The sequence below is a fragment of the Camelina sativa genome, chromosome 3 (genome assembly GCF_030686135.1).
Source record: "Camelina sativa cultivar CO46 ecotype springtype chromosome 3, ASM3068613v1".
In the NCBI taxonomy this organism is placed as follows: Eukaryota; Viridiplantae; Streptophyta; class Magnoliopsida; order Brassicales; family Brassicaceae; genus Camelina; species Camelina sativa.
In genome coordinates, this window is record NC_141882.1 from 11,615,188 (window position 1) to 11,626,990 (window position 11,803).

Here is an 11,803-nt window from a genome sequence, read left to right on the forward strand (position 1 = left end):
CATGTAATAGTTATAGTATCTGATAAAAGAGTTATGAAAGATACGATACATGTTCTCTTTCATTGTATTTTTCAATTATTTTAAAATGTTCTGATTATAGATTATACCAAAAGAAAATTTAGTTTCTATCAAAAGTTAATAATTTGATAGATAAAATGAACTTTCAACTGTTATAAATTAAATATAATTATATGTAAAGATAAAAACAATATTTTTTTCCTTTTATTTGATGTAAATAAAGCGAAACAATGCCCGAGCGTAAGCACGGGCTGTAATACTAGTTCTAAATATAAAGCCAATCCATATATATATATATATATATATAGTTTTCTTTAATAATGTTATGCATGAGTTTATTACTTAGTCGGCTTGATATTCTTTAAGAAGTTTGAGGATATCCATAACTATGGTCTATGGATGTTACAACTCTTAATGTCAGACATGATAAATAATCGCTAGTTAACATGAGGGTAGAGAGCATATAAAACATCTGAGTTTCCCAACTTTTAAAGATTCACATATTTTTTCTTACGTAAACACTCTCAAAATCAAGACACCCACCTCATTAAAATTGAAACAAAACTCACACCGAACATCAATATCACATACCTTGGACATATAGAAATATATTATTAAAAAAATGATATTAATAGTTGGAAAACCATAACATACTTAAAGATAAAAAATTACATGATCTGAATGATATCTGCGAAAGCTAGCGTCTGCTATTAACTAACGTGTGAGATCGATAACACTCCATCACCAACCATGAAATATTAAAGTTGGTTACTTCTTTGTAACCGTATTATATATTAAAGTTGTGCTGATTGATATGGACTGGTTCAACAAATGTAAGTTAAATCCGGCTACCAATTTTTTTTAGATCGTTTATTCGTTTTAATGGTCAAACGCAGTTTGATAGCAATCACAAACGCAAACGCAGTTCGTGGAATCCCGATCGTTTTATCACCAGCGGCTGCGCCTTTGCTCCTCCTCCTCCTCCTCCTCCTCCTCATCGTCGGTATCTTCTCTTTTATTCCATCGTCGATCTTTTCATAGCAGACAATCATGTCTAACCGACGCTCGAATCGGCAAGACGATAACGCAAGATACGTTCCCAAGGGTAATCAGCAGCAGCAGCAGCAGAAGTTTATACCCAAACCCATGAATCCAACTCTTACCTCTAATTCCACTCCTTTCCCCGTTTCTCTCTCTTCTTCGCTTAGGCAATCAGATTCCTCCACCGCGAGTTCCAGAGTCTCCGCTTCAGGTGGTAGTAGGGTTAGGATTGGGGATCAGGGACAGCTGGTGGCTCTAGGCGGTGGGAGTTTCGTCAATTACTTGCCGCAGGATGAGGCTGTAGCTGCTGGTCTCGGCTCCGATGATGGAGGTTTGGATCCAGTTGAGTCTCAGCGAGTGGTCGATCTCCTCAATAGAGAGCTCTCAAGGCTCCTTAAGCTCAATCCTAAGGATTTTTGGCGAGAAGGTTCGTAATTACCAACCAACGATTTCTCAGCTTAGCTTTGGTCTCTCGATATTTAACTATTTTTGTTTGATGGGTTTTGGGATGAATTGGCTTATCTTGATTGATGACAGTGGCTAGTGATGCATCGTTGCGTGATTTCTTGGATAGCTTCCTGCAGTTTAGAAGCAGATGGTATGATTTCCCTTTTCATGGTGTCAAGGGAATTGTTGCCGGTGTAATTGTTGGAGAAGTCGAGTTATGTCGCCGTGTTTTCATGGTCTTGTATAGAGTGTGAGTCGCGCTACTTGTTTCATAACCAACCTCATGGATGTTCTTTACCATTTCTTGCTGTGAAACTTTGAACCTCGAGTCGAAAATACGTCTTTATTTTTTTTTTGATTCTTTGGTCTTTGTGAGTTGAGGAGTATGTATTTTGGTTGTGGCAGATCGTCCAATAGGGATCCCGGTGCTCGAGCTTCTGATAGCCTCAGTCTGAAAGATCATGAAGGTGGCCTTTTGCTCTCTGTCTATGCTCATTCCATTCAGTTGTTGGTAGTTATTTCATTTCATTCTGAAAATTAAATGAACAGTAGAATGAAAGATTGACATGCCTCAGTGTTTATATTCTGTAGTTCCTCTCTGTTACTAATTTTTAGGTTATAATTATTTTGTGCCTCATCCTCGGTGGAAGCTGCTTTTTCCTAATCCAAACTGAACTATGATTTACTATGATTCTTTTCTTACCAAGTCCCTGGTACTAATATATCATCCAGGGTTTAAGTAAATTTTCCATTGTTCACTTAGAAGTATAGTTAGAAGTAGGGACAGTTGAAGGGGACATGAATCTTGTGATTATTGTCAAATAGTCTTTTTTTTTTTAACTCAGGCTAAGATTTCTGTACATATTTAGATTCTGGATAAGCTTTACGAGTCTTATGTGTAGAAGTTTTACTTAGATTGGTCGACAGTTGGTGCTCATGCGTGTAATCGATTGTAAACGTTTGTTTCTCACTATATGGTAGGTAACTGATTAAAGCTGGTTAGTCTAGGGCAGAGTTAAGTAGAGCTTGCACCAGAATATGTGGTTCTTAAATATATTAGGATCGATGTAGGAATCAGGTAGCGAGAGGAGTCCACCCATTGATCAAGACTTCTCAGGATGAATTGAATTCATCATTGCAGTAAACTAGAGTTGTTGTTTCTGATTCTTAATAGTTTTCTTCTATATTTTTTTTTCTTTTCGTTGTGCGTGACATGTTTTGTAGGAATTTTCAGAACCTGTTTTCTAGCGTACAGGTATTCACTAGTTTTGTTTGTAGTTCTCTTGCAGGACAAGAAGTTACTGGACTTGCCAAAATTATTGGATATATGCGCTATATATGGACATGAGAATGCAGAGCTCACAAAATCTTTAGTAAGTCGTTATAAAATTAACTTCATCCAAAGAGTTAAGATAATTTGTTTTTATCTCTGTGCATCAATTGGCTAGGATTGATTTTCTTTTTGTGGTATTTGACATCCTGGGGTTCCCAATTGTTGATTGGATAAGAAATAATCTTTTGCTAATCTAACTGTATATTTTCCCAGATTGAAAATGCTGTGAAATCACAAAATTGGATTCCGGAAAGTTTGAATATGATGCTGTCTCATTTCTTGGGCATCCTGCACACAATGCATCACCGTTGCACCTCATCTTTGGAGGTATGTTATATGAGTTGATTTCAAAAACTCTACTTTGGGATAAACTAGTAAAATTAAAGGTGTATATATATGTGCGCACACACATATATATTAAGTTTAAAACCACTTCCCGAGTGTAGGTGTTGATTGATCTGTTAATTCTTGTTTTAATTTCTATTATTCGGCTTTCCCTTGGATCGATATATCTATTTTTGTATCTGCAGACCTTAGTATCAAGTGAAGACCATGGACATAAACAACTCCATTCAGACCTTTTGGAGGTGAATTTCCGTCCCTTTTTAATTTATTAATTTCCCTGTTGTGTGTTTGCTTCTGTAGACACTTGAGACTAGTAACATTTTCTTTTTTAGTTCTTCAAGGGTTAATTTAAAAGTACAAAGAGTAATTATTTAAAACTTGATGATACATGAGACCTTTGTGCTGATCTTTTCCAAGATATCTATCTAAGGCCTGATAAGGTTTTCTTTGTTACATTGGACATACATATAACTGATTATTCTAGGTTAAGGAAAGATAGAGCTTGCTCTATGAATGGCGTTAACATATATCTCTCTTTTAATATACTGTATTTCATCTTTAGTTTTTTTCTTTCACATGAATACGTAAGCATGTAGACACAATTGCATGCACAAAACGCAAGTATGCACACACTTAACATACTCAACTATTCAAAATATAGCAAGTTTCTTCTCTTGTTGTAATTTATTACAAGAACACAGGACTTTGCTTGTTATAGTGTGTGGGCATGTAATCCATCTGTGCTAATGTCTTTTTTTATGTGATTAGGTTATGGACTTCATTAATGATGGAGTTGTTTCTTTGGATGCTTTTATTTCTGCTTATACACCAGCTGTTATAATCTTAGCATGCCCTGTTGAGACAAGGTATGCACCATTTTCTATCTAATTTTTCAGTTTCTTGTGAGGGTAGTATCTACGAATCTTGCGTCTATCGCACAAGATTAGTTGACATAAATCATCTGTAAGTGGATTTGTATTGAATTCCACTATGGGAGTCTCATGATTGATGAAAAACAGTATTAATAGTGGAACGTTGGTTGCTATAGTGATCTATATTTGGCTTGCTTTGGATTTGTTTTTATCGTAACCTAAATCCATCTGTGCAGTTATGGGAGCGATGAAATTCTCCGCAGCCTTGTTCTGTTGCATGATTCATTGCTTCCATCACTTCATCATGGCTTTCAGGTCTTGTTCAAGGATGGAGACCATGATTCTCTTTCAGATATATCAACGAGTTTAAACATGTTATCAACAAGGATAGGAAGTTTATGTTGGAACATATTAGATAATTGTTATCTCAGCAATGATGTGTTCAATCACGAAACTTCATTTCCACCTGTCACAAAGATGTTCCCGTCAAGAGTAGAGGACCCTATGGTGAGGGCAGATATATTGATTCAAACATTCAGGGAGATCAGTGGACTTTCTGAGCAGTCAGTGGATAGCAAGAACCGATTACTCCAAAAGCTTGAGAAGAATTACAGAATAATTGACAGACTTAGGAGTTTACAGACTGCAGGTATTTGCTTGCAGAATTTGGTTCTGCCCAGCTGTTACCTGATTTTCCATGTCAAAGTCGGTTCTAGTCTTAAGTATGTATATGATCTGTTAGGATAGATTGTGTAGTTCACTGAAGATGAAATAAGCAACACATTAAATCCACTGTTAGCTAGTGAAATCATTGTGAAATTTTGTGCAAAACCTAGTTCTTTGTTTCTTAATGCCATGAGTTATAAGCAGTTTGCTACTGGCTTCCATGCAGGATGGCTATCAATGGAAGATGAGCAGCTTCAGTATTTGTCCATGATCATGTTGCATTCTGCAGACACTTTCTCTATGAAGGAGTCGCCGCTTCTTCTAACTGATGGTGGAAACACCAAAGATCTTATGGATGAGAATGCTGTAGTTATGCAATCCAAGATCAGTCAGATAAAAGACATATTCCCTGACTATGGGAACGGTTTCTTAGCTGCATGTCTTGAAGCCTATAACCAGAATCCAGAAGAAGTTATACAGAGGATTCTTGAGGGAACACTCCATGAGGATTTGCAGCGGTTGGATTCCTCACTGGAGACGATGCCACAACCTAAAACTGCTCCAACTCTTAGAAGCAAAGACAAAGGGAAAGGAAAGCTCATTGAATCTGACACTAGTAGCTCTGCTATTTACACAGGGCAACCGATCACACGTCCTTCACTTCCAGCTTCATCAGCCTCATCCACAACGGTCGGTAGATTTGTCAGAAAGCCAAAGGATGATATTCCAAGCTACAAAATTCTCGATGCTAGAAAAGAATCAGACAGAGAGAGGAACGCAGCCCTACTTGCGCAATACGAATACGACGATGAATACGATGATTCTTTTGATGATCTGGGATTGAGTGTTGTGGAATCAGGTACAGAAGAAAGCGGGGCGTTTGATAACAGAGCTGGCTCAGCTGGATCAGAGCCCTCTGATGCTCCAAAGTGGGGTAGCAAAAAGAATCCTCAATTCTATGTGAAAGATGGTAAGAACTACAGTTACAAAGTGGCAGGCGCAGTTGCGGTGGCAAACGCAAACGAAGCTTCACTGATAAATGAAGCTGAGGGAGATAAGATACTTGGGTTGGGGCGTGGGGGAAACATCCCTCTCGGAGCGGTAAGAAAGCTGACAGAGTATCAGGGACAGAGAGATGAGAGGGGTCAGCCTAATGTGAATGCGAACACAGGAGATGGAAGAGAGAATGGGAGAAGCTCGAGAGGGGGAAGGGGAAGAGGAATGGGGAACAGAGAGCATCAACCGCAAGAGAAGAGTTATGAGAATAACAATAACAACTCAGAGGTTAGTACAGAGGCGGAGAATGGAGGAGGAAGGGGTCGAGGAAGGGGACGAGGAAGAGGAGGAGGAGGTGGAGGGAGAAATCATAATCATAAAGATAGAGCTATGAAAAAACACATTGGTAGTGTTTCTGGTTTCTAGAGATAACACACAACACGTTTTAGTGGGTCTTCTTTTTACATTTTTATTTTGTTTGGAAACGGGAGAGAAAAGAAACTTAATATTTTACAAAATCAAATACTCATTTTGATTGTAATGCTTCTTTCTGGTAATTAAAAAGAAGAAAAATTAGTTAATATCCTTATTATTCCCTTTTGGTTAAACAAGTTTCTCTTTGATTTATATACGCAACAGTATATAAATCGCGTATATAAATCACTCCCAATTTCCACACATTGTATGGTCTTTCTTGTTCTTCAATTTTTAAAAAAGTGAAGTTCTTTCGTTTAATTAGCGACATAAGTTGTTAATCCTACTATATTAATTGGGAAGTAAAAATATAAAATTAACCTTAAAAGTGTAAAAATTTATATTCAAATGCCATTAGAAATACTTAATAAATATTAATGAATTAATTAATTTAATAAAGATAATAAATTTAAAATTAGTATTCATCTAATCGAATAAAATATAATTTAATAAATATGTTGACCAAATATACAGAATATATCATAACTTTTAAAAAAATATATTTTAAATAATTATTAGTTTCCAAAAAAGAAAATTTTCTCTCTCTAATTAATTTATAAACGAAAATTACTAATTAATTTTTAAAATAGATAAAACAATCAGAATTTTAGAAATTAAGATTTTTTGTCAAAAAATAAAAACTAAGATTTTATATCCAAGTAGGCAATATGATTATTTTTAATAACTAGATTTGGAAAAATTTTGTTAAGATTTTAAATTATAATTCTCCTATCATCTTTCGTTTATTTTATTTACAAATTGTTTTGAATTATCATATAATACTTATGATTAATAAACATGTACAATTTTTTTCTGGATATGTTGTGATTTTGAATTTTAAAAATTGAAAATACAAAGAAAAAAATGTGTGTTTTCATTTTGTGATTAATAAATTAATCAAATTTATTTTTTCACAATTACAATATTATAATTACTATTTCAAAATATATATATATATATATATTGATTTACAGAAAAATTGCAATCTTAAAAATATATACTATCTCAAACAATAGAACTTTTTAAAAAGAAATATAACATTAACTTTATTCTTATTGTATTATAGTTTTCAGAAAAAATATTGATCCATGCTGAGGATATGAGCAGTTATTAGTTTAATAATAGTTGTGTAAGTCGTAATAATGAAAAGTGCAGAAATATATATGTGCTTATTATTTATTTAATTTTGTGGTAGATAATAATGACTAATGATTGATGAATCTACAATCAACAAGTACACTGTTCGTGAGGTCTACGTAACCAACCACACGAGAGACTTGATAATAGTATATTTATCCACGTGATTCATATATATAAAGAGATTCTTTTTCTTTTCATTTATTTGCAAAATAAAAAAAAGATAAGGAATAATAGGAAAAAAAAAAAACCAAATCCTAACCTAAGTAGAAAATAGATTTCACGCGCGTGAGCTAATTTGATTTGGATTAGGGAGCTTAATAGAGTACGTACACCCTTATATATATAATTAAGGAACACACAAAAAAAAAAAGCTTACGAGAAATATAGCTTTTCGTTAATTGAAAAAACATAAGAGCAATGGGTGTGGCTAATCTTCGTTGAAGCCTATCTCCTCTCCATGTTGAGATTGAAGCTCTTGTTTGGGCCATGCGTTGTATGATTGGGGCGGATAATCAGTCTGTCGTTTTTTTTACCGACTGCTCTGACTTAGTGAAAATAGTGTCTTCACCTTCCGAGTGGCTAGCTTTCACGCTGTATTTGGAAGACATACAGGCGGATAGAAAGGAGTTTGATTCTTTTGACTTAGTCTATATTTCACACTCTCATAATGGTAAAGCGGATAATCTTGCGTTTAGTTCCGTACTTAGTTACCTATGTTAATAATGTTCCTTCGTTTTGGCTCGATTGAGCTAATTTTATAAGCTGTTGACAAAAAAAAAAAAAAAAAAAAAAAAAAACTTAAGAGCAAGATGCCCAAGTCCTACAAGAGAAGCACGAGCCGTTCGACGAAATTAGAATCGACTTTACTACCATCAATACCACTCTCTGCGTTTCTTCGTGCAAAACATCTTGGTACGTAACGTACGTATTACTTACAGACATAATTTTTATGATGTAACTGTAAGAGGAGCTTATAATATACCCTTAATAATGTTGTTTATCTAGAACATAATTTTTTTAATGATGTAAAGTAACTGTAAAGAAGCCTATAATATAACCTTAAAGTTAATAATGGTGTTAATCTAGAACATTAAAAGAAACTGGAAATTAAATTATGAGTCATACGTCGGTAGAGTTATAGGATCATTGGAGGGTGAAAAGAAGGGACACGTGGAAGAGGATATTCTAAGATGTGAATGAGATTTGATTCTTTGGTCCGATTTCGCCACCACCGAACCGAGTTAAGAAGGAAGACTCTCTCTGGTCTCTCTCTATCATATATATAAAAAGCTCTCTCATCCATCACTTTGCATCCCTACGTTTCTCGACGAAAGTCTCAAACTCTCTCGACCTCTTTCCTCTTCTCTCTTACCCAAAAAAAATCGCCGCTTCTTTCTTTAAATGGATATATCGCCTCTACGATCTTATTCCTCTTCTTCATCTTCAAGACTTTTATTGCTCTTCTTTTGTCGATTTCGTGCTTCGATCCATACTTCTTCTTCTCTTGTTTCCGATCCTTGTTCTAGTTTTCAGTTTCTCTTATAAGTCCTTTTGAGATTCCTTTCTTTTTTCCCTTCTAATTTTTTCGCAAAAGTATATTATTGAATTTTAGCCAACCGCAGACAACATAAATCATGGGGAGGAGTAAGTTTCAGTTTCTGAATCGTAATTTGATTTTAGTTCAATTTCTTTCACCTTGGTTTGTTTGATTGTTTTTAGGGTTCTTCAATTAGGTTTCAATTGGTTTCGTCTTTTATGTATGTTAGTGCTGTGTAACATTTGGATTCGTTTGATTCACTTTTTTTTTGGTTTTTTTTTTTTTTTTTTGTTTGTGTTTTTCAGAATCTCAGCGTAAGAACGCGACCATGTTTGATAGTGATGATGATACAAGTAGTGTAAGCTCTTCCTCCACCATGCCATCTGAGAGAGTCTTGAATGATGATGTTACTCTTCACAAAGATGCTTTGTTGGATCAATCCCTTGATTCTCTCTATGAGAAGAGGTTTCTTTCTTTCTTTCTTTCTTTATAAGTGCTTTTGCTTGGGTTTTCTTGTTGTTGTTGCTAAACCTATATATATGGATTTTGAAGGAGTTCAACGAGAGAGCAAGCTTTGGCCTCCATTGTTGACGCATTTAACAGCGACTTGCAGCATGAGTTTGTCGAAAACAAGTAATTATCTGATGATACTCTATTCCATTCTTTTAGTTTTTAGTTTGTGTAGTTTGTTTAATCATCATACAAACGTACATAATTAACTGTGGTTTAGTATTTATTTATGACACCTGTTTCTTCTTAATGATGGCAGGTTTGCGACTTTATTGCATCAGAGTTTACACTGCATTAAGAAAGGGTCTACTAAGGAGACCGCATTAGCATCTCATGTTATTGGTAAGTAGTCTCTGTGTAATAATAGGCAACTCATAAATCATCTTCATCAGTTTTTTTTTTTTTTAATCGAGTCATATCAACAGCTAATCGTGGTGTGTGTTTGCAGGGTTGCTAGCATTGACTGTTGGACTTGGGGATCAAGCTAAAGAGGTTTTGGAAGAATCTGTCACTCCTCTTTCTCAAGCCCTTAAATCTGGTCGTGAAATCTTGAAAATAACTTCGGTATGCATGATTTGATAACCAAGCAGTTTCTTTATTCCATCTCAGTTTTCTAAAGAAGGTTTCAATCATGGATTTTCGCTTGTTGATATCCTGCCATTTTTATTGTAGATACTCGAGTGTTTAGCAATCATAACCTTTGTTGGTGGCACTGATCCAGAGCAAACCGAGAGATCAATGCAGATAATCTGGCTTATGATCCACCCCAAACTAGGGTCTAATGTATGCATTTTACCTTTTTCTTATATCAATTTGGTTTATTAAGAAAGTAGGTTATTTAGTCTAAAGTATTAAGTAGGCTCACCTGTAAGTTGGCGTTTTGTAGGTTGTGGCAACCAAACCTTCACCTGCTGTAATAAGTGCTGTTGTCTCTTCCTGGGCGTTTCTGCTCACAACTGTTGATCACTGGCAACTGGGTCCTAAAATTTGGCAAGAGTAAGTGGAGCGTTGGGCTTTCCTTCGATGTAGTCCTTCTTATTCATATATATATAGAAACTGATTATCTATTAATGTCATTACAGGACCGTAGCTTATCTCTCTACATTGTTGGAAAAGGATGACCGATCTGTACGTATAGCTGCTGGTGAAGCTCTTGCGGTGATATTCGAGTTGGGAACTCTAGAGAAGTTCTCTGCGGAAGCCAAAGGGTCTGCTAATGGATCAGTGAAAGAAGGAACTGTGTCTCAGGAGTCATTGATGCACATGCATGGCTTGAAAGCTAAAGTCACTAAGCAAGTTAGAGAGCTCTCTGCAGAGGCGGGTGGTAAAGGTTCTGCTAAGAAAGATCTCAACACCCAACGAAATTTGTTCAAAGATCTTGTTGAATATCTTGAGGTATACCTTCACCTTTTCTCCTGATGAGGTTTAAGTTTGACTCTTCTTGTTGGATTTGTATAAGATATGTTTTATTTATGATTAGGATGGATACGCTCCTGAAACCTCGACAAAAGTGGGAGGGGACTATTTACAGACGTCAACATGGTATCAGATGATACAGTTGAACTATTTGAAGCATTTCCTTGGGGGTGGTTTTATTAAGCATATGCAGGTCTGTCTTCTTATTTGCATTATTTTTTCAAGTGTTGATAACTCCCTGAAGTTTTCTTCTTGTAAAGCTGACACTCTGCTCTTTCAACCAATTTGGTTATCAGGAGAATGAATTCCTTCATGATGTATTTAGTTTCACTCCAAAGAAGATTGGTGGAGGAAAGTTGTCTAATGATGAAAAGGTATGTTTCTCGGATCTTCTAGAAATATGCATTTTATGGCGGTATCCCATTACACAAAACAAAATCAGTGATAATGAAACTGGATTTTGCAATTATTTTCTTGCAGAGGTTGTTTAAATCACCAAACTCAGCTCTTAACAAAGCAAGAACGCAGTTCCTGACCAAGCAGAGGATGTTAGCTAAGGTAATATAAATTCTGGTTTGATCATCTTCTCTGTTTGCATTGTACTTGTTCAGAAAAAATATGAAAGTGCCTTTTGTTTCCAACTGTGATGCAGAATATGAACATTGGGCATTACGCAGCGACAGAAACGATGGAATAATGATCTTTACAATTGACTTTGAAGCTTTGCAAACTCATCTGCTGCTCTTGGAGAGTGTTGTTGTATCATTACACTTATTTTTGTTACATGTTTTTTAGTCATTGGTCCCCTCATTACACTTTGGAATCTCTTTTCGTTATAACAATTTTCGACTCTTGAGTGTTATTCCTGTAATTCAGTAGTCTATGATGTTACAGAGCCATTGACCAATTGTATTTTACTTGAATTGTCTCTGAATAGTCCAAATTGGGTTCCAATTTCTTCTCAGTGTTCGGTTTTATAGTTATTTAACCTAACCTGTCACTTGAATT

At 35.4% G+C, this 11,803-nt stretch overlaps 2 protein-coding genes across 5 annotated transcripts; both read left to right on the forward strand.

Annotated features, from left to right (window-relative positions):
• Positions 1–761: 761 nt before the first annotated feature.
• On the forward strand, positions 762–6,303 carry LOC104778907 (uncharacterized). Of its 4 annotated transcripts, none has more exons than XM_087503043.1 (9): positions 762–1,486; positions 1,597–1,756; positions 1,912–1,973; positions 2,785–2,879; positions 3,053–3,166; positions 3,370–3,426; positions 3,953–4,050; positions 4,293–4,705; positions 4,949–6,303. In XM_087503043.1, exons 1-9 carry the CDS (start codon positions 1,069–1,071, stop codon positions 6,142–6,144), a joined length of 2,613 nt encoding a protein of 870 aa, XP_087359169.1. In that variant the 5' UTR covers positions 762–1,068; the 3' UTR covers positions 6,145–6,303. The 4 variants fall into 4 exon arrangements, with proteins under 4 accessions (XP_087359169.1, XP_087359172.1, XP_087359177.1 ...); XM_087503051.1 differs by having other exon boundaries at positions 839–1,486; positions 2,796–2,879; XM_087503046.1 differs by lacking the exon at positions 3,053–3,166 and having other exon boundaries at positions 787–1,486.
• A 2,108-nt stretch (positions 6,304–8,411) lies between these two features.
• Positions 8,412–11,759, forward strand: LOC104776833 (uncharacterized). Its single transcript, XM_010500969.3, has 12 exons — positions 8,412–8,976; positions 9,175–9,334; positions 9,422–9,502; positions 9,639–9,721; positions 9,828–9,943; positions 10,052–10,162; positions 10,266–10,375; positions 10,462–10,774; positions 10,860–10,988; positions 11,092–11,169; positions 11,276–11,353; positions 11,448–11,759. Exons 1-12 carry the CDS (start codon positions 8,967–8,969, stop codon positions 11,490–11,492), a joined length of 1,314 nt encoding a protein of 437 aa, XP_010499271.1. The 5' UTR covers positions 8,412–8,966; the 3' UTR covers positions 11,493–11,759.
• Positions 11,760–11,803: the final 44 nt, after the last annotated feature.

Coding starts and splice junctions, on each gene's coding strand:
- LOC104778907 (XM_087503043.1), top strand. CDS start 1,069: ATGTCTAACCGACGCTCGAATCGGCAAGACGATAACGCAAGATACGTT. Junction 3,167..3,369: donor GTTGCACCTCATCTTTGGAG/GTATGTTATATG, acceptor TTGTATCTGCAG/ACCTTAGTATCAAGTGAAGA. Junction 3,427..3,952: donor TCCATTCAGACCTTTTGGAG/GTGAATTTCCGT, acceptor TTATGTGATTAG/GTTATGGACTTCATTAATGA.
- LOC104776833 (XM_010500969.3), top strand. Junction 10,376..10,461: donor GGTCCTAAAATTTGGCAAGA/GTAAGTGGAGCG, acceptor ATGTCATTACAG/GACCGTAGCTTATCTCTCTA. Junction 11,170..11,275: donor AGTTGTCTAATGATGAAAAG/GTATGTTTCTCG, acceptor ATTTTCTTGCAG/AGGTTGTTTAAATCACCAAA.